The 23047-nt window shown below is 38.4% G+C and overlaps 1 protein-coding gene across 10 annotated transcripts in view; it reads left to right on the forward strand.

Moving 5' to 3' along the window:
• The window catches only part of ADCYAP1R1 (ADCYAP receptor type I), a 146394-nt gene that overhangs the window by 101694 nt on the left and 21653 nt on the right, over positions 1-23047 (forward strand). For 8 of the 10 annotated variants that reach the window (XM_075746811.1, XM_075746801.1, XM_075746804.1 and 5 more), the window contains exons 5-13: positions 1318-1353; positions 2003-2044; positions 3859-3962; positions 4507-4604; positions 5068-5200; positions 7324-7477; positions 10913-10973; positions 15340-15409; positions 17439-17530. In XM_075746811.1, the coding sequence (XP_075602926.1) occupies positions 1318-1353; positions 2003-2044; positions 3859-3962; positions 4507-4604; positions 5068-5200; positions 7324-7477; positions 10913-10973; positions 15340-15409; positions 17439-17530 (790 nt within the window). The remainder of the gene's footprint in view (positions 1-1317; positions 1354-2002; positions 2045-3858; positions 3963-4506; positions 4605-5067; positions 5201-7323; positions 7478-10912; positions 10974-15339; positions 15410-17438; positions 17531-23047) is intronic. The other 2 variants (XM_075746803.1, XM_075746809.1) reach the window with 1 other exon arrangement.

The following is a 23047-nucleotide window of genomic DNA, read 5'->3' on the forward strand; positions in this document are numbered from 1 at the left end:
GAAAGCAGCTGGAGTTGGGCAGAGAAGCCAGGACACCAAGGGTGTCCTCATCATGGCTTTCAGGATTAACCCTCGAGAGTAACTGGTGTGTTGAATGTGTAGGTTTGACGTTGAATACATCCAATCAAAGATACAGTACAGCCTACCTGATGCTCCAGCTTAGTTTCCTAGACTCCCACCATCATGTTCACACTAAATCCTCTGTTTTCTATCTTAGAAGATCAAAAAGCACATTTGATTTACTTTAGAGGAGAGAGAAAAAATCAATTCATTTAAAATGACTACATGATAAGGAATTTGAAAAAGTACAAAATATAAAATGCATTTTATGGTGTGCTGAAATGACTCTACTATTTTTTTTTCCTTAGACGCTGTCTTTCTCCTTTCCCATAGGATCAAAATCAATCTTTGGATTTCACTTTTAATAAAAACACTCTCATACAAATCGGTGAATACCTTTTCCAATCCCCGATTAAAATACGACCATACCTTCAGGGTGAAAGAAGAACAACCTGAAGCCCTGGGGTTACTCCAGGCGATACAGAACTAAACTAATCCATACATTTAACCTGCCTTATTGGTCAATTAAACGTTGGAAACATTTTTTCACTGGTTGGTGGGCCACTGGCAGAGCTGTTTGCAGTCCGCTTTGTCAGGCTCCTCTGGGTCTCTCCGTGCACGATGCAGCAGCACCACTCGGTGGCTTACGGCAGCTCCTCTTTGTGCATCCCCCAACACCCAGCTTGAGCCAAAAATCCACTGAGGATTTAGGAAATACTGACTTCAGTGCAATTCGGGCTAAGAATTTAGTAGGGTGGGTGGGAGATTGGTTTGAGATAATCCCAATGTTTTATTTTGGAACGACAAAAGAAAGCAAAAGGAAAAAAAAATATAATGCAAACCCAAACTTTTATGATTTCCCATTGTAACATTTTGTATTTTTTGTATACAAATCAGCATGGATTTTGGCCCAATATTTTGGAAATTTGTGGGTCTTTCTTATTTCAAAACCCTTCCCCTCTAAAAAAAAAAAAAAAAAAAAAAAAAAAGTAACCCACAGAAAAGCTGCCTCATCTCTTTTTCACATCCTTCCTAGAGTTTGATGAAACTCCATAACCAGCGATTTGACAATAGAATGCAATCAACCATCTTCTGAAAAGCACTTTCCACTCATAAATATATGGTACTGATCTTGGAAAAAAGGTTTAAACACAATTTTCTTGCAGCTCTTCTCTGGGCACTGCTACATCCACTACTCTTATGGGAAGCAAGCTATTATCAAGATCAAATTAATTATTTCTATTCTTTTAATTTCAGGTTGGGAAGTAGATAACTTGGGGCAAACCCACGCAGGTAAGAACCAGTTGTGTTCACTCCCTCCTATGCACTTCTGTTCTCAAAAGTTTGAAGTAAACCACACGACAATATCAGATTATTGAAAAGTTGTGTAACAGCTATTATGATAATGCATACATGTTGTTCATTTTAACACTGTAATAAAAAGTGAAAGTACGAGTCTGATAAGTTTATAGAAAACAATGTAATCTGACCTAAAACCACAAAATTAAACTGTTTTACTTAAAACCGATTAATTATTGTTCTTTGTCATTGACAGATGGAAATAGTATTTCATTCACTCTGTGAAAACTGACCATACCTAAATATCTATGGATTATAAATGTAAACTTCCAAAGATATAATAACTGACTTTTATATTTTTACAATAAAATTGGTCCTAATTTGATTGTGTGTGTTTTTAGCGATGTGCTCACTGCTTGCAGTAGCATTTTTTTAATTTTACAGGTTCAGCTTTGATTTAAACTCACAAGTAAAACTGTGTTTATTTCCTGAAAAGACAGAATCAAGTATTTATTGCCTTTGGGCCTAATCCAAACAAATAAAAATCAATCGGATTGGATTCACTGATTTCCACAGAGATCAGTTTGGGTCCTAATACAAAACACAATCAAAACAATTTCATACCAAATTTCCACTTTTATAGGTGATTATGACCTGCTGGAAAGCACAGCCCAGTCTCCCCTAGGTAAGAAACAGAGCCATGAAACGTTTCTCCTTTTATTTTAACTCTGTTAAAAAGGAAGCTCCAAGCTTTTTCTCCTGCCATTTAGGTATTATTTTCTAATCAGTTCTAATTATGGCAACACATTTTCTGGTGCATTACTTTTAGCAGTATTATGAAAATTTATTCCTCCACTATTGAACCTTGCAATCTAGCAAGTATGTTTCTATAAATTATATCTACCTGCTTAACAGTAATTACTAAATGGAGTTAAGGAAAGTCAACACCATGATTCAGTGGTTATTTTCCATAGAAAACTGGGGATGAATGTGCAGGAGTAATTTACCAAAATTTGCCAAGTAATGCAATGTTCTTAAATGAACGCTCTAATTAAATAGATATATTCTGCTGCATGGATGATGAACAGATTCTCTAAAATAAGGTCACTGCTGGTGTTATGAACTACATGAATAAACTGCTCTAAGAATGCAAAGCAGCACAACCACAATTAATAATAATAATAATAATAGTAATAATAATAATTAAAAAATCCCCCAAACCTTGTAAATTTCCATCAATTTTGGTCAAGGTACAGCTCAAAGTCTACAAACTGTAATAGTTCGATAAATGGAAACAACTCTGTTGTGCTAGGGAGGAATGAGTGCAGCCAGCAGCACAGCTCTAATTTTTCAGCCAGGTCATCGAGCTCTGGCAAGAATAATGGTGCTTAAAAAGAGCAACACGGGGGCAGCCCACCTTAGGCAGCCTCGGTAACAGAGCGCCAAGAGACACTTTCCTCTTCTACCCTCAGCTCTTGTTTCCCAATAAAGTCTTAAGCCTTTTGGTTGTGTCAGTGAAAGCCATTTAGGAGCTAGCCCTGATAGATTAACCAAACAATTAGCATAAAAAGAGAGAAAAAGAGAAAGAGCTTTTCTCTGAGCCAGTTTTGAGCCTCCTTGCAAACACTTGCTTTAGAGTAAGGTTATAAACTGAGATTGGAACAGGGGAATGTAAGAAGCTCTGAAACAGGTTTGAAATTGTTAACTGAAGCCACACTGGGCATCTGGAGGTGTAAATGAACATACTGCTATGCAGACAGAACCAGGGAAGAGATTTCCACTCCATCTTTCCTTTGTTTCCCTACAGACCCTTCTCACAAAGTCACTCTCAGATCAGAGCCTAGGAAATCTAAAGGCTTGAAGATAACTGAGTGGGATACATGTTATCTGACTGTAGGAGAACAATCCAGCTGCCTCAGCAGAGCCATATGGTGGCTATTTTACATATCTTACAGTATCCTGCCTGGCTTCCAGCAGCTGCTCCAGAAAATTATGTTAGCCTTGTGTTTTCTTTCCAGTCCCATGCAGATGCCTCAGATAATACAGAACATCTTAAATAGCACAAACTGCCTACCTGTATTTAAGCACCGGACCTAACCTTTAGCCATCTGAAGTGTAAATGTCCACATCAAAGCTCTATTCCCTAGATGCCTTTCAGAGTCAATGGAGAGGAATGGATATTTAGCTGACCCCTGGTTGAGGTACCCACTTGGGAATGAGCTCTTCGGTGGCCTGGAGGCACTGGCTATAGTGGTTAAATCTTTTTTGCTCTCTGGTGACCAGCTGTAGTAGTGGACATCCATAGGTGCCTATTGTAGAATTGGTCATTAAAGATGTCATTAAACTTTCAAGATGCCATTAAAGTCTTCTATGGGTGGCCACATAGATAGTATCCCCAGTGGTACTGTGGGGTTTTCTTTAGTCGTGTACCAAGGGGAGGGAGGGTATGTCCTGGGGTTTACTTCAGCAATGTGACATTCCCAGCTGTGCTTGTTATAGGGGACATCAGCAGAAATTGCACTGAAGATGGCTGGTCTGAACCTTTTCCTCATTATTATGATGCCTGCGGCTTTGATGAAAATGAAACAGAGTCTGATAACCAGGTGGGAATTAATCTCATAATTAAAAACAAATGAACAGGGGGGAACAGCAGGCTGCTTTTTGTCCAGCCTCTGGTCATGTTCTGATTTGATGGTGATTAGAATGAAATAATCAGATATTTATGAGCATAAAAATGTGAGGAGCAAGATTTAAATCCTTTCTAGCCCAGTACTTACTATTTCCAGAATAAGAATGTTACAGGTTGTAACTTCTAGAAGCAGGGGTTAGTCCCCATTCTTCCCTTACTGACTAAAGAATCCCTTAGCCAACTGCTTTTTTTGCTGCAGATACATGCACAATGGTCAAATAAATATAGACAGCCTTTGCTAGCTCACTGACAAAGCTTGATGGTGTGCAGGCCCAAGGGTATGCCAAAAATAAAGCAACGGTCTAACGTACAGGGAGATCTCAGGGGTACCAAGAGGAGGAAACAACCAGGCTGTTCAAGAAACAAGTCCTGCCCATGGTTCCCCCTACATGTTGACAGGGTAAAGAAGATGTGACTGTAGATGAACCGTTTAACTGTGTGTTGTTTGCCCTCCCAAGGATTACTACTATCTATCTGTGAAGGCTCTGTACACGGTGGGATACAGCACTTCTCTTGTTTCCCTGACCACCGCCATGGTTATCCTGTGTCGTTTCAGGTGAGTCAGGACACGAGCAGTGAGCTGTTCAGTTGCTGGAGGAAAGAGACTGGAAATTAACGGACCAAAACAATGTTTAAGCTTTTATCTTACCTGATGTAGAATAAGAGGGAGACAACCCTTTAACAGAGTTGTTCCCCCAGCTTGAACACACCCCATTAGTCATGTTTCAGAAGACTGTAGATGCAACTGCAGAAGCTGCACTGGACTGGGTCTATTTTATACTACCCTGCATGCTTCTACAGGAAAATTCCCAAATCCTCCTCTTGGCCAGGTTTAGGGTCAGTATTATCCACACTCTTGACTTTCAGATGTTGCTACTCTTATCATCCAAGTGCTAGGAGCTCTGGCCATGTGTGCAGATAGGTCTAGTGTGCTATTTCCATGAAAGAAAAGTCTTTTTTTTTTTTTTCTTTTTTTTTCTTTTTTTTTCTTTTCCTCTCCCTTGCTCTTTCCTCTCTAGGAAGCTTCACTGCACTCGAAATTTTATCCACATGAACCTCTTTGTTTCATTCATACTCCGTGCAATATCTGTATTCATTAAAGATGGCGTTCTTTATGCTGAACAGGATGGCAACCACTGTTTTATCTCAACGGTAAGTAAAATCAAAGCCAAAGTCTATTCCTTTGTTTTTTTCAGCATGAGATAACAAAAAATAGTGAGGCAGGCAGCACTCTGTTGTGTATCGTAGGCTGAGAAGCTATTGGGAGAGAAGGTAATAGGTGGTAAAATTCCCTCCCAGTTCACAGAAAAACTGTGGATGGCATTGTGTCATGATGTCATCAGTGTCAGGTTTTGGTTTCTGACTTGACTCAGGTTTCTCCCCTTCACAGATCTGCATAGTGATAGGTGGGATAAGAGCAGACACAAGCAATTTCCTTCATCTGAAGGCCTGTTTGTTCTCCAGAGCTTTATTTCTTCTGGATGTCAGGCAGAGTCATGTGTAAAGAGTGACCGTTCAGACATAGAAAATACCCCTGATGGTCACACTCTCAAAAAATCAGGAGTATTAGTCGCAGGTTTGTCTCGGAAGTGTGTGGTTTCATGGAAAGCAGTCTCATTCACAAATGCACTTATCTATATATTACATGTAAATCTCAATTGCTTTCACATTTAAGGCTAGCATTTGATTTGATAAATCATCTCACTGGGTGTAATTATGATGGAATTACATTCAGTTCCCGAACTGAGAACTACTTTATCCATCCAGATATGAGCTAAATTCCCTATGAGTCACTTCCACAAGGAAAGTGCAGGTGTGTAGTTTCTTAGTCAGCCTTATCTTTGTCATTGAAACTAATTTCTGCTTTTAATTCTGAAGCCATGTTAGATCTGTAGTTGTTCAAACCACTCTTCTAATAGTGGCACCTGCCTCTTTGTTTTGAAACACTTGAAGCATAAAACATGTTAAAATCAGCCATTTAATGACTAGATCTTCAGCCCTGATAGAGCTTCTTTGAAGAAACTCAAGATCTGGTGGTTTAAACATATTGGTTGTAGATTTTTCCCAGAGGATAGGATGCAAGTGGGAACCAAAATTGTCAGTCTTTCACTGCCCCAGGCAAGAGCTTCCAGTTTATACATTGATTCTACTCTGTTTTGTTGAAAAGTCCTACTGTTGTAGGACTAATGATGTCTCACTGGGATGCCGCACTGGAAAGACAAGTGTGTCCTTCTCTCGCAGAGACAGGGTAGACCTTTATTTCCACCTAAGGCCTTTATCATATAATCATAGAATCATTTAGGTTGGAAAAGACCCTTAAGATCATTGAGTTCAACTGTAAACCTAACACTGCCAAGTCCACCACTAAACCATGTCCCTAAGCACCACATCTACAGGTCTTTCAAATACCTCCAGGGATGGTGACTCAACCGCTTCCCTGGGCAGCCTGTTCCAATGATTGACAACCCTTTTGGTGAAGAAATTTTTCCAAATATCCAATCTAAACCTCCCGTGGTCCAACCTGAGGTCGTTTCCTCTCATCCTATTTCTTGTACTCGGAAAAAAGACCTACACCTCCTTTCAGGTAGCTGTAGAGAGCAATCAGGTCTCCCCTCAGCCTCCTTTTCTCCAGGCTAAACAACCCCAGTTCCTTCTTTTTTTTACTTTTTTCTTTTGTTCTCTACTTTTCACCCCAGCAAGTGAAAGAAAGCTTCTATCATTTTTTTACAGTAAATCTCTCTGGTTTTTTTACACTTACGCTTACTTTCATTTTCTGTCCCTGATTGACAACACCCACAAATGGCAAGGAAGTACAATTCTCAACTGCACACCGGAGGGTGCCTCCTTTCTGATCTGTCTCTCAGGGCTTTCCACAATCGTCCTGCCATTTCACATCCTTCCTTAAGTTTCTCAATACACAACTGGATGCTTTTCTTCTCTGCACTTAATCTCTGGAAGGGGGCTTAAATCTAGCAATTAGCATCCATTGATGATGTGAACTCCCACTAATACAAGACGTTCTCAAGCTGTCTGCAGACACTTGTTGACCATGTCCCACTGGTAAAATTGGCTACCGGTCCTTTCAAGCTTCGCTCTCTAAGTGGCACCTCACATTCTTCTCATGCTTTTAAAACTTTGCTATTAATAGTGTATAATACCAGTTCCAGCTGTGTTCCTTTCCACTGAGAGATTTGGAGAGGGTGAAAGCATTTTCTCTATCATCTGTTAGATGGAAACAACATGGAAATAACTTTGTTTTTCTTGATTCTTTGCAGGTGGAATGCAAAGCAGTGATGGTGTTCTTTCACTACTGTGTCATGTCCAACTACTTCTGGCTTTTCATTGAGGGATTGTACCTATTCACTTTATTGGTAGAAACGTTTTTCCCAGAGAGGAGATACTTCTACTGGTATACTATTATTGGCTGGGGTATGTGACATTTCTTATCTAAAATGTGTCTCAGTATGTAAGATGACTCCACAAATCATCTAATATTTTCATATACAGTTTCAAAGTATAGTTTTAGTCTGTATAGAAGTACCACTGCAGACCGAACCATGTTGTGCTTTTTTGTCTGAACAGAGTTGAACCGAAATCTGGAGGACACCGCATCTCTTGCAGAGATGTAGTCCACAACTGAGAATTGCCTTCTACAAGATATGATCTTAATGCCAAGTTCTTCAGCTTAATCAAATCTGCAATGCTAAGTCTAGTCCATTTTCTAAGACTTTATTTGTGCCTTTCTTCCAGATAATAGCTAAATTGAAAATGTATCCAAAGGGTATCCAGATATGCTCATCCTACCTGGATGGGAAATGGAAACTTGCAATGGGAAGAAACAAGATTTGTTTCAGAAAGGCCAGTTGTATGATGATAATCAGTGTAATTATTTTTCATTCTGGACTTCTGGAGATAAATTGATTCCTGCAATATGTTAATTTAAACAGTTCTTTGCTGACATTTTTGTGCAGAAGTCAGATGATGAATGCAGAAGAATACATTAATTTTAAATGTACCCTAAGAAGGTTAAACTCAGTTTTTATACTTAAACATACTTCTGAAATAATCTGGAAATAATTCTGTATATTTATGTGTAAAGTCTACATACAAACCACATGTCTTAAACTATTCTCCTTTGAAAAAACCATCCTCATGTAACCTGAACCTTCAAGTAATCCACAGCTGGTTTTGGTTTTTTCCCTCCTGAGGCAGCTGTACATACACAAAAATCTTCATGTCCTGGCAAAGACTCCCTACAATAGGAACAATGGTACAGAGAAGAAGAGAACAAGTGATGAGAAATAACCTATGGAATATAAAGGTTGTTGGAATAGGATGGCTACTGGAAAAGAAACTATTGGAAAAGGATGTTCAAAGTTGCCCTTGTACTATCCACAGATGTATAATCACATTATAGCTGAGATATAAGTATGTTTTCAAAGAGAACTTGGGGGTTATGTACATGAAAATATGAGAATTATAAAAGAAAACAATGTGTAAATATTTGCAATCTGAACACAAACCAGAGGTTGGGTTCCTTTAAGTAAATTTGCACAAATTTCATATCTATAGGTTTGTCTGAATGTGAGAATATTGCAACACAGCATATTAACAGATTTTTATTTTTTTTTAAGAAAATCAGCCTCTGTAATGAAAGAACTATTCAGATGGATTCATTCTGTAACAAAACCTCAAAATATTTGCCCTTGAGTTGAATACCATAAATAATAACTAGCTGACCAGTTTATATCACTTCATATTCAAAGCAGTATCAATAATATCCATTAATAACATTAAGGGAATCTCCAAACGTGGGTAGGTTTGGTTTGCGGTTGGTTTTTAAACACAATATTTTCTCAGCTCCTGCATATTTGAACTTGAATTGTAGCTCCCCTGACCTGGTAGGAGCAATTGGCACTTTGCAAGGACAGAAGCACTGCCAGACTCTGGCTGCAAGTCATGTAGGGGGAAGCCAGCCCCTCAGCTCCGATCTGATGGGGAAGGAGTTGCATTGAAGCAGCAATAAGCAAGAGCTCAGCGTTTTGCAGCATCTGGATGTTTATCTCTTTCTTTCAATGTGCTGAGCACATGAGAGTCCTCATTTGATTAATGAGAACTACATATGGTTGTGTCGAGCCAATTTTTTTCCTCTTAAATATGCAATATGCTGGTAAGCTCCCCAGATAGACCACTGTCTTCCTGAGATCTCTCCTAATGCCTGTTCCTTACTCAGGGCATAAACACAGTCAGCAAGAATAGTTCTCTTTTAGCTTTTGAGGCTTGTCTGTTTTCCAATGTTACTGAGAAGTTGAAAAGATGATGATGAAGATATATACATATCTTTTGATGTAAAGAAAAGTAATGTGAGTGTATGTCTATTCATAAAGCAGATGGTTCAAAACTCCAAGCTGATCTGAAACGTGCTTTTTGAACTATATCTTTATGACACATTTAGTCTAATTCTGCTTTTCTGCTCATGTTTCAGACTTGGAACACTATTCATACAATCAAATTCATATAGTGCAAATCAGCACAAATGACATAGCACGTCAGACCCATGATTGATATTTAAAGATTATTTTTATTTTTGTGCATCTGTTAAATGCACAAAGATCCCAATGTTTTCTAGGTACTCTCATGTGAGAAAAGCAGACTTCAATTTAAATTAAATATGCATGACTTCTTTTCCTCAAAGCCTGTCATTTTACTTCTTTTTATCATTTTCCTTTCAAATATTTCTGTGTATGCTTTTTTTTTTAAAGGAGAAGGGCTTCATCAGTCACCTAGGTCTAACAGGGATATTTTTATTTCTAATAGCAGGAATATCAGATTTGACAGAGACTCACTTAAGTGGATTCAGTCGAATGACTAATTAATGTGACATCAACACAGCCTTGCAAAATGTATGAAACATAATTGTTCCTGTCAACTTATGACAGTCTCGTTCACCGCTGCAAGCTGGGGTTATCAAGGTCCTTGTTTTGTTTGCTTTTTAGCACTTTATCTTTCCAGTAGTGTAAGAAAGATAGATGTAGGCAGTTTCCTAGTCACAGATTTTATTTGCCATAAAATGTAGATCTCTTGCAGGACTGCATTATTTTATAAAAATATTTCCACTGAAATACTACGCTTTTAGTATTTTCAGAAAGGAAAACAAATCCAGGTTTCTCAGTAGATTCTTACTGTTTCTATTTAATTTGTATTTTATGTGCATTTTTTTGAAGAGTAAAAAAATGTCTGGAATAGAAATTAAATTCTTGCTCCCAATATTCTCTTTTGGGGGGGCTGGGGTTGGATTTTTTCTCATGAAAAAAAGAAAAAAAAAACATTCCTGTGAGTAATGGAATACTCTACTGATTTCTTTTGGTTAAATAAGTAAAGTAAGATCAGTTATTTACAAAATAACAGAGAAAATACAATATATGCAAATCATTTGCAACCAAACCTCATAAGAATACAAAGAATACAATAATGCCATTACAGCTCAACATCTGCCACTCTCCCGTTATTGCATAATTACAGTAGCTCTAGACACGGAAGCTGATGTCACTGTTTTTATTTTGTACAGGCTGTTTTAACGTTCGTGTAACAAGATGCAGTACAACAACTTTAAGCAATAACGACCTGAAACAGCATCATTCTTTCCTGTTATCAGGTTTTTTTCTGCAAACCTACCAAGACTAACGCATCCTCTGACTGAGACAGATGTTTCTAGAGCTCTGAATTAATGTAATGAATTGCATTTTTTCATGCATGAGCGCCATTAGGAAATAAAACCTCAGTGGAGAGGTTGCAAAAAGTGCTTGTTGCTGAATAGTAAATATGTCTAGACTGTTAATGATCTCACCATCTTATCTTCTACAGGTACCCCAACAATTTGCGTCACTGTCTGGGCAGTGCTGAGACTTCACTTTGATGACACTGGGTAGGTATCACTGCGTGGGAAATAATTTCACCTGCAGTCAGCACGATGGCAAGGATGAAACAGAAATATGGTGATCAGAGGACATGACTATTTTCTTCTTCCATTTCTGACATTGATCTGTGTAAGCAAGTAGTTTAGGTCCAGTGTTCACCCTATAGTGCTTTCCTGTTCAGCTGCATAAATAGCCATAGTTCGATGTTTATGTCCCTATTGCACTGGTGAATTCATGAAAGAAGATGGCATCTGCCCTGTAAACCTGCCCCCGACCCAGTGGCCCTCCATTCCCTGCTCAATTAAATTAGTGGAGTCCAAGATATGGTTTATCTCATCTTAAAAGAGCTGTCAGGTGAATCACACCTGCGATTGTCTTCTCCTCTCGAGCTGATTATGAAGGAAGACGAATGTGATGAGGTCATCTGCTGAAATTATTGCAGATATCTCTGATGTGATGAGTGAAATCTGCAGAAGGAGTTGCTGAGCTTTGATTTACAAAGGCAATTAGGAGTTTGGCTTCCCCTTGGAGAGGTTTTTTCCTTAAAAAAATATTGGGGGAGATGAGTAGAGGTGCGACGGAAATCCACATCCTGTCTTCTGTGTGAACTAAAATGGAAATGGAATAATTTCAGAAAGAATTCAGGAGGGTAGATTCCACCCAAATGATCTCTTACTGTAGGGAAAAAACCCTGCAAAGATTCTGTTTCTTTTTCTAAGGGACCAGAAGGAAAGGCTGCTCCCAGAGACAGCCCTTCACATCTCGGTAGTCAGTAGATTGGTCTGATAGAGCAGCAGACATAGCTGGTAGGAATGGACATGAACGTACACCTTGAAAATACAAGCTTAGCAATGTTTTTTCATGACAGCTATGTTTGAAATTGGTGAAATGTTAGGAAAAATGCTGGGAATGAGGGAGACTGAAGTTAGAATAGATGATCCCTTCCAAATGAAATACTCTGTTCTGTTCTGTTCTATTCTGTTCTAAAATTTGGAAAATCTGGCAGTAGTCCTTTGCAAATCTTGATCTGAGTGAAAGGCATCAGTATGTACCCAAGTCCCATTTCCGAGAGACTTAGGCTTATGTTTTAATTTCACCTTCTACTAGAGATACCTGGATCCAAAATTTACACAAGATTGACTGTTCTGTCAGGTTTTCTTCATCCTTCTTCTTTCATGCATTTTTTGGAAAGCCAATAAAGGCCTTTCTCCACTGGGGATGCCAGTGCTTTGACCCAATGTTCTATTTTGGCATTAAGACAAATTAAATAACTTCTTTCCATGCAAAACAAGCCAGAAACCCCTGTTGTGTCATTATTATGATTACAACACTGGCCCTAAATGCATTAATTTCTCTTAGGAGTCCAAACAGTCCTTGCATTTTGCGGGAAGGGGGAATGTCTTGCAGAAGGAAAAGGAAGAAAAAAAACCCCAAAATAACCTTTCCTTTCTTTTAGTTAGAAAAGCTATTTAGCATGCAACACATTTAGACAGATTCTAGCTGAGCGGCTCGGTGGTTACTTTTTAAAAATCAGTAAGCATTGTTCTGGGGGTGGGGGAGAAGCCAGCATGAGCCTGAAAACATTGCAGAAATTACTGAACTGGGAAACCACAGTGGCAAAGGCACGGACTAAAGTACAGACTCCAGTCTGAGTCTCCTCCTGCTCGCTCTTTCTAAAACTGGCAGAGCTCCCTTAACTTCAGCTCCTGATTCACATCACTGTAAGTGACAGGTTTGTGGAGATAAATGCAACTGTCTGTTTATCCAGAGCTGCGCTACTGAATTAAATAGAGGTATTCCAGATGTACACCAGAGATGTAACCGAGATGTAACCGAGATCAGACTCTGGCCTTTTCAAATGGAAATCACATCCCTTCCCCGTCCCACTGGCTCCCTTCCCTTCATCCATCCTGAAAAAAGAGTCCTGCGTGACTGACCTTCACTGTAGCAATGCATTTGAAAGAAATTGGGGAGCCTGTTTATGTAGCACAGCTTGTTGGCTGATATTACAGACTGTTCTGTTGTGCATTGCTTTTTTTTTTCCTTCTGCTCATGTTTGCCTGAGGAGAAGATGGTGTTTCTTCACATCCATCCTATAGATGTCACAGAGACTGGACCAAAAAAGTCCTTGAAAAAACTTTTGTGTGAGCTTGATCTGATTTATTGTTGACATCTACAAGGTAGACATTGGCAACTGAGCTTGCTGGGGACGCATCTTGTAAAAGGAGAGGAATAGGTCTAAGAAGAACGAGTATTTGTAGGGGATGATGTATCGCCCAAGAGTGCACATTTACAATACATCAGTGCAGATAAAAACCAAAACCAACAACCTCCAAGAGTCTATTTGTCCCAACTAGAGTCCGAGATAATTAGCTGGGCTGTAGATATCTTCAATATGGATGACTGGAGCTAGAGCAGGTAGATTCCGACCCCTCTAATTTCTCATTTCTACACAGACAAATTGCCATACGTCAATGCCTGTTTGTACAGCCAGATTGATATTAGAATTTGCCCAGATTCTTCCAACATTGGTCAACTCACTAAAGACTTCCAGGGTAGATTTAATATGTGTCTTAGAGAGACTCAGCCCTGCAAATAGTGGGTTATTTGCAGAAGAGGGCACCTAGTTTATAAATGCATACAAAGAATTAAAAAGATAATTGGTCATTTTAGGCGCTTTTGTTTTGTGGCATGCAATTCCTGATAACTGAAAAGAGCTTGATTTCCAGATTGGGTAAGAAGGAGTTCCCTCAGAACATTTGTACCCTTTCAAATATTTTAAGTTGGGCATCCAAAGTCAGGTAACTCAGAAACGTTGCTGTGCATTTGAAAATCTCGGCTATCAGTCCCATGGATTTGGGGGGATTTTAAGTTTCTAGGCTTTGTAGATGGAAGCAAAAATATGTAATTTTGTGAAAATTTGACATCCCAGCTCTAAATTTTCTCTCTTCTCACCAGCTCTACCACACACCCCCTTATTGGGGGTTGGCTTTATGGGAATCCAGTAAAATATTGCATATATAAATTCAACCGAAATTTCTAAACCAGACGTCACTGAGCTGCTTGGAATATCTCTCACATGCACTTTGATGGTGAAATTTTAGCTCTGCCTCCTCACACTTACACATGCACATAGTTTTGTTTAAAGTAAAGATTTTCACTCTTCCCCCAGATGCTACCAGACTACCATTTAAATGACACAGAAGTGGCATTAAGCTCTCATAAGATCAGCAGTGTTTTATTCCTGTAAACTCTTTCAAATTGTTTCTTGGCATCTGACAAATGCACCATGACAACCACTGCTGGGACTTTTAGCTGTTGTCCCAGTGGGAGGGAAACCCTCCGTCTCAGAACTGCAGGTACAAAGTAGACATTTTTCTGTGATTTTATGTTTTCCAGAGGGAAGTATGAGGGGAAGAAAGTGGAGACAAATAAGACATTTTTTAACTGACAATCAAATTCTTAACGACTTAAAATAGTGTAGCGGGCGTAGTGTGGCAGGGGAAATAAGATTCTTTTTCATTATTATTGTTTTTCTAGCTTTGAAAATATATGTTAAGGTTAAAAACCCTTATGTAAATGGGTCCTGTAATTAGCTTTCTCTACAAACGAATATTTAAATGCATCTATATGGAATAAGCTTCAGCAGAATCCTTTGGTGAATCTAGAGGAAGATTTTAAATGCTGAGGTAGAAATGCAATTTTATTTTTGATCACTCACTCCCAACAATTTAAAAAAGGAGCTGACCCCAACTGTTGTGCAATACTTGAGCCTTCTGAGATGAATCCTTGCTCCTTGTTAGGACTTGCAACCCAATGACTAGAAAATCATTCCTAGATATGAATACAACCATTCTCTAGTACATCCTTGTGCACTGGATATGTGTGAGAATTCTCATGTCAGGGTCAGGAACAAACATGCATATCTGTTTACCCTGGAAAAGTAATCGAGACATCAAACTTCGGAACAACCATCTCTTACCCTTCAAGGTATCCCTGCCTTTTCTTCCCTTCTACTGAGATGTTAGCTCAAAGGCACAATTTTACAATTGTACTGCCTGTAGACACAGAAACACACATAAAGGCATTTTCCAAAGTGGCTAAACTGTTTAGTAAGCGGTACCATTGAAATTGCCACAAAAATACTTATTTTACTTTCAGATAAGTTGGGCGAAGGCTGTAAAGGAAAACTACAACAGGGACAGACTAAAGAACTAGTACCTTTGAACCCAAGTAAAATAATTTAGCTACAAGACCAATCTCCCACTCTTTGACTTCTTAAAAATTGTTGTAAGTTTATTAACTACCTTGTTATATCTTTATCTATCTCTTTCCTTCTCTTTCCCCACCCCATTCTTTCATTAACAATTGCAGCTGCTGGGACATGAATGACAACACTGCCTTGTGGTGGGTGATCAAGGGTCCTGTGGTTGGATCAATCATGGTAAGTAGCACTTGAAGGAGGCACTTCCTCAGCACTTCTGAGGAGAAATAACCAATACAAATGGCTTAAAATGGCTTTACAAACTATGCTGCATCAGCTGTCCTGGACTACTGGACAGCTTGTGTGAGGGTCCACCATTTGCCATCCACAATGCTAAGTAATTCCATTGTTATAAAGAAGGTTTAGAACAAGATAAATGATGGTGCACGGCCCGCAAGCAAACACTATGTAGACAAGGAGTTATTCAGTTGCTTAAACATCGATACCAAGTGCTATGAGTAAGACCCTAGAGCGTATGGAGCATTTGCTTGAGGCTGGCAGGTATGACATAGGATGTATGGGAATCCTGTGCCATTTGAGGTGGCAGCTGAAGGCCAAGTGGGACAGCTCAGGGCATCCAAAGCAATACTAGATGCCAGTGACAAGGAAACTGGACTGTATCTGTTAAATGGAATTCGTTTCACAGCTACATTTATTTATCTAATATTAGCTTTATAGTAGTGCTGTGGACATAGTGCAAGATGCTCAATTGTCCGCCAGGTATCTAGGCTCTCTTTAGTCGATGGAAGTCTTGGATTTGACTCAAATGATGCTAGATATCTGTGTATGGATACTCTGTTTGGGCTCCAGCTGCTGCCCCAAAAGAATGTGGGAATTTTAAAACGATGTTGGCCTCCTCCAGTTAGGAAATTAAATTGAGCCCCTAGACAATATGGTTATAGTAGCACCAGAAAAGCTATTTGGCTTACCACATGTAGGTATCTAATCATGGGCATGCTAGGTTGCTCTCCATACTCCAGTGACAGCATTGGCCAGGTCTTCATAGACTGTTGTGGGAATTTAGACATCCAGCTTACAGGTAGCTATCTACATGTAGGTATTTTCATCAGATTTGATGCTTCTCTTAAGGATTTGGACAGCTGTCTAAAGTACAGTATCCTTCAGACACATTAAAGGTAATTCAGCTAATAACACTGAAGGGTATTGAGATGGAGATGGTCCAATGGTTTGGGGTTTTTGCAATATCGATGTACGAAAATTTCCATGCTTTACAGACATATTCTATGAAGCACCACATTCTGGCTTTGAGGAATCAGTTATACCTGGCTTCTATTGAAGGCATTAAAGATTCAAGCCACGAGCAAGGGATGACTGGGCTTCTCCATTCATTTGAAGTCCTCAGATCAGATAGAAAGTTCTTCTGAAAGAGATGCTCACATCTAGTTTAACTTCTTGATCTCCTTACAGGAGTAAAAGGTTGCATTTAGGGAACAACTTAAATTTCCCACTGTTTTCTTCTGGTGTTGAGAAGCTATGGAGTTGGTGACAGCCAAATCTCAAGCCAAAGCATTGAAATAAACTGATTTTATTAATCTCCACATTTTTAAAACTCAATTTTTAAAACTGCAATTACATGATTCTATGAAAGAGAAGATGACTTATAACTAAAAGGCACGAAGGTGAACATTAACCCCCATGCATCTCCCCCCACACACACACACCTCCCCATGACCTCCCCATGAGGTCATCTCATCTTGGGTCAGATTCAGCCAAGCAGAGAGAAAATGACACAACATGGGATTTTTAGGAAAGAGGAGACACTGACTTGTCACTGATGGATACTGCTAAACTGAGAAGTGCCTTAGTTCAGAGAGTGAGAGTTAAAGATGCTTTTACGGTTGAGAACTTTGCTATATGGTTTTGATGTGCAGGGATCTTTCTTTTTATTCTTTGTACTGGTTGATAATGAAAAATGTTGAAAACTTTTTGCTTATGCTTGTCTTCTCTGGTGTTTGGGACTGAAGAAATTCTGCCTTACTTTAGCTGCTGCAAGGGGGATATTTTTGCCGGGAAAAGGGGCGATAAGACCCTTGTAAACTTATCCCATTACTCCTGACCTTATAAAACTTCTAGACTGCAGTTTGGAGAAGAATCACGCAATGGAGCCAGCAAGTCACTGGGAATGTCTCATTCTCATACTTGAAAAAATAGATCATTGTCATCATTTTTCCCTTTCTTTTTCCCCTAGATAAACTTTGTGCTTTTTATTGGCATAATTGTGATACTTGTGCAGAAACTCCAGTCACCTGATATCGGGGGCAATGAATCCAGCATTTACTTGTAAGTACAAATCAAGCAGTAATCAATTTAGATTTCTAATATACACATAGGAAAAAAGGCAAAATCAAAAAGACACCTCAGCTGAATTAATGTGATTTTCAAAAAGAGTCACAGGATCTATTAAATTGCTTTTGTTGATTTTTACTTTTTTTAAAATCCGAAAGCCACTAAAGTGCATTTTAAAAGGCCTAGAAAATAAGCATAAATATAAGATTAAAACAAACTCCAACAACCACAAAACACACACACACAAAAAATAAATAAACCCCAAACCTTCTTTACAGGTCAATTATCTGGAAATTAACATACTGACCAGGCATACATATTATTATACTTAGTTCCAAGGACATGGTCCAAAGTTCATTGAAAGCAATGAGATTTGGTGGAAAACTTTCATTAACTTTGGACTGAATTTTAACTTAAGAAGATGTTCTAAATTTGCATATGTTCATGTTTCTTCTAACCTAGAATGCATTCCACTTAAGCTGAACAATTTCCCCCACACACCTAGAATTGCTTAAAAATCACAACAAATCTTAAAATTTTCCTTTAGAAGTTTTAAAACTTGGTTTGTGACTTACATTTTTTTAAGCCGACATCCTTTTTATTTGTTTCCACTTCATTAGAGGACAGAGACTGGCCACTTGAGATGGCTGTCATTCCCATTTTGAGTGCATGCAGTCATTCTCCATGTAAAAATGATATAATCATTTTGAATAACTAGGATATGTGGCAGCACATTTGGTGTTTTCTTGGCTTTCCAGCCTAAACACCTCACACATTTGCTTTGCAATTTTTTGTGAGCTCTGGTGATTTCTAGCACTCATAAACATAGGTAAGACTATTTGATTTAGCACTGGATTCCTGGTGAAAAAAAGGCAAGTCATGCAAACCCTAAATAAAAATAAAAGATGTCAGGGTAAAATAAGAGATCCTTATTTTGTAGTACTTTTTTAAAAAATTATCCAGTGATCGGTTTCACCCTGAGTAACCACACTCATAGTATAATGATGTCATCCATCTAAATGACAAAAATATGTCCTCCAGCTGCCTATTTTTCTTCCCTTCTTTCCTATTGTCTTGTTTACATTTCCATGAAATGATAATATTTTATACCTCACTTTTTCATCTCTGTAGTCAGACACTCACTGAAAACACTGCCCTTGATGTTTGCTCTAAACTGTGTGTCCACAGACACAAATAATGCTGTAAATTCATTCTGCAGGTGGATATACCTCAGAATTAGGAGAAGGAGTAGTGAATCGATTTACTGTATGCATGGTTTGCCTAGGGCTTGCATGAAGACTTCCCATGTATGTGCTGCTGGGAAGTTGTCCACTAATCTTAGATTGTAATTAGCACCCAAGATGTGCAGAGCTCGTTCTGATTACGACCTGCTAAGTGCATGTTTGGTGTTTGCTGCACATCTCTCACATATGAAGCAGAGCATGCCATACACTCCAGTGATTTAACTAGATTATAAAACATCCTTGTCATTTTTGATCAATATGGTGACTGGGTTTTACTGGTATTTTTCCTATGTGTATAGTTAGCAACCCAAACCGAAAGAAAACATCACATTTTCTGTTTCATTCGCTGCCATTATTTTTCATATTTTTTTGCAACTTTTTAAATGGGTGTGTATAAATTGATCTTGCATTTATGTATGTGTTATGGAGTGGAGTGTTGTTTATCCAAACAGATTCAACAACAGAAAAGTCACACAGAAACGATAAAAAGAAATGAAATCAGTAAGTCTATGCAGATATACACCAGACATACTCAGTGTTGGTGCACACATATCCTGTAAAAAGAGAGCTGTTGTAACCAAAGAAAAAGATAGATCATAGTTTGGTTATGTCACCATATTGAAATCTTTGTGGCATTTAGACTGTGACCCATATTAAGCATTTTCCATGTCCTATTATGCTGTTTCAGACTATTAAACATCACCCCATTAGACCAAATTCTCCATCCAGATCTTTATTACACAACATATTTAAGTACTTTGCCTTTAGTACATAAGACAGGTCAGTTGGGGTTGAGGAAGGATGTTCAGCCTGTTTCTGAAGGGAGTATCACGTGGTATCTGCAGCAGCGATTGAGATTTATTCTAGTATCAGTCTTCCACTCTTTGGAATAAACCTTTAGCCAGGACTTCCATCATCAAAAAAGAAAAAAAAAAAAAGACCCCATAAAAACTTTGTTAGGAAAATCTACCTCTATTTCCATTTCATAGACACTGTAGTCATGGTTCTGCAAAGAACTTAAGCCTGTATATGACTTTAAAAGGGACGTGCTTAAATGCAAAGGTTAATTTTATATTGTTACCACTGTGCATTCATTGTTAAAAATTCCCCCTACTGAAGTTAGCTGCAAGCTATGACAGAAAAACAGCAGAAGAGTGCACTACTGGGGAACTAATCTTAATTAATATAGTATAGCCACTAAGACTGTAAGACTTGCTTTAAAAAAACCCAAACAATAATTTGTATAATTTACAGCACAATAATGAGTGCTCTACTCCCACAACAAATCAGGCTTTCTCTCTAAATAACCTGATGATCACTATATGCAATAGCCTTTGCCTTTAGGCTGACAAAAACTTGGAACCATAGCTAATTCCTAATAATGTTCTGCAGCAGTCAAATGCTTTAGTGATTGTAGACATCCATTTTATCAACTCGTGTGTTCAATCATTCTTACCAGTCTCATTCCTAATCGATCTTTCTTCGCACATTTGGTTCCCCCTCAAAGCTGCCTGCATGCTGCTGATCCCATTTCAGACTGAATGGCTCCAAACATGTCAGATTCTGAGAGCACAGTAACTCCGTCCTTCTTTTACTGATGTTTTACATAGAAACTCCTCCTTATGACTGAAAAGATTGGTGGTTAGATTCATCATAACTATCTAAGCAGCTGAGGTAGGAATTAAAAAGGAAATAGAAGACACCCTTTTTAATATTAATTTTATTTTTATCATTCTTTTTGGTTTATTTTCTGAGAACTTTAAGCAACTTCCATACTTCCTCCAAATAGTCATCATAATCATTATTTACTTTTTAGTGTTAGGAGTTAAACTGCCCAAGGCATTAAAAAAGACGTAGCTATGTTTCTTGAAGGATGTTCGGTTTCAGTTAACCTTGTGTCAGTCCTGATTACTTCCACCAAATTAAACATCAAACCAGAGAAAGTCCAGTGATGCAAATGCAATAGATTTTTTATCTGAGTGAGAAGTTCTGAGATCCTCAGGTGCTGGGGAAGCATAAAGAAATATTAATTACATTCCTAGTGTAATTAAGACAACTATCTGCACAGTTCAGACAGGTTTCTTGCCCCATCTGTTGAATGAATTGCATAAACAATTGTAACATGCCATGGTCATGGACCTGGCATACTTAATCCTGTAGTACAAACGACAACATCTTGTATTTGTACCTATATATTCAATGCAGTTATATTTTATTTAACGTGCTTCCAAACAGAAAGCACTGCCTGATTTTAGCAATCTCCAATTGCAGAGCTTATAAATATTTTGACGAAGTAGTAGCTTATGTAGGGACACTGTTCCACCATATGCTGAAAGCCAAGTAACGCCACATCAGATTCACGAATCCATTGCGCACTCACGGTTCTGGGGACTGGAAACACATCTTGACAACCCTACTATGGCTGGTTCAGCACACAGTGTGTCACATCAGGCCCACATTATTTCCATGGATTTTCATACATCAGTGCCTTGTCTGGAATTTTAGGAGACAGATATGAATTGATCTGGCAAGACTTCATTGGTTTTCCCATGAGAAATCCAGCCAATAGTGTGTAAAATGCTATGTCAACGTCTGCTTTGAGGCATCCTGGTTTTGGTCAAGTTGTAGAGAGAGTACATTCACCCTCCAAAAAAGAAAAAAAAAAAAAGCCATATTCCTATAGAAATGCCTACACAAAGCTTGAATCTATGCTATTATTTTCATGAGCATTATTGCATTGCTGAAAGAGTCAATATAGACAAAATATCATCTAACAGTATCACTGCCATAAACCGTTACAGTAATTTAGTAGGTATGCATGATGTAGATGCATGCTGGAATATCCCTTAAGATTAAAAAGGCCCAAAATTTCCATCAAGTATTTGCTTATTCATTCATTTTCCAGGATCAAACACATTTAACTGGCAAAGCTTCTTTTTTTAATTTTTATTTCAAGTTTATCATGAATAGTATAATTTGGGAGGGGGAAGCTTGTTTCTGCTTTTGCTTTAACAGATTCTTCATAAATTTTGTATCACATGTTGAAAACTCAATGAAAAGAAAATAAACCCCACATATATCTAGCTAATTCAGGTCTATGTCATTCCTCCAATCAGCATCTTGCTGGAAAGAAAGGAGAAACATGGCATATATCATAGGTAGGTATGATTTTACATATGGTGCAACCTAGAGGGTTAGGGCAGGAGAAGCAATGTTGTAACACAGATGTTTTGGTAAACAACACTCCTCTACAGTTCACCTACAAAGTCACTGGATACTCAATGATTCATTCTGCTACCGCTTTGTCTTGCTGCAAGTGCTCAGACTGCCAGTATTAATAATTATTGACAGGGTCTTCATGCCAGAAGTCTTATTTTTTACAAGAAAATGGCAGACGTTTGCTGAATGGTATATTTTTAAGCATGGCACTTTAATTTCTTAACCCCAGGTACTATCAGTTGAGTGCTGGAATGCCCACTAACCCAGCAACGAAAGGAACTTGCATCCCTGAGCTAATCCTTTTCTATGACAAGAACATACCATGGGAAGCATAGATGATGATCATTTGGTGTCAGTGCATGATCAGCGAGGACCTAGTTCGCATTTCTAAGAAATGCTAGGAGAGTGGATGAGAATGAGAAAATGTTCTCATTCACAACTACTACACTTTTTCTTTACATCTCCCAAGAAAAGCTATTATTTTCGGTGTTGGTTTGAAGGGTTTTTTGTTTTCTGTTTTGGTTGTGGGTTTTTGTTGGTTGGGTTTTTTTTTTTGGTTTGTTGGGGGGGTTGGGGTTTTTTTTTTGATTGGTTTGTTGTGGTTTTTCAGGGGGGGAAGTTGTTAATTTGTGCCAAACCTTTTCAAGTATGAATTTGAAAAAAAAAAAAATAAATCGGTGTACTCTTTAGGAATGTAAATTTATGTAGGCTATGTACCATAATTAGCAAGAGTATAATTACACAGGGATTTATTTATTTTCAGATAAAGTAATTGAAAACCCTATTCTGCTTTGATTATCTATCTATAGATTTGCTGTGGTCTCAACTACTGTAAAACCAAGCAGCACAGAATATTTAGTGTGTTTACAATGTTCCTGTTATTGCTGTTGAACAGCTGAGGGTATGATGCACAAATCTTCCTACTCAAAACCCACCCCGGTGCCTGTGGCAGGTAGAGGAACATGAACATACTTCTTTGGTTGTCAAATCTAGCTTCCTAAATGCTGTCCTTTCATCCAGTATGCATCTTTTACATTCTTACAGTGAT

Source organism: Balearica regulorum, chromosome 2 (genome assembly GCF_011004875.1).
Source record: "Balearica regulorum gibbericeps isolate bBalReg1 chromosome 2, bBalReg1.pri, whole genome shotgun sequence".
In the NCBI taxonomy this organism is placed as follows: domain Eukaryota; kingdom Metazoa; phylum Chordata; class Aves; order Gruiformes; family Gruidae; genus Balearica; species Balearica regulorum.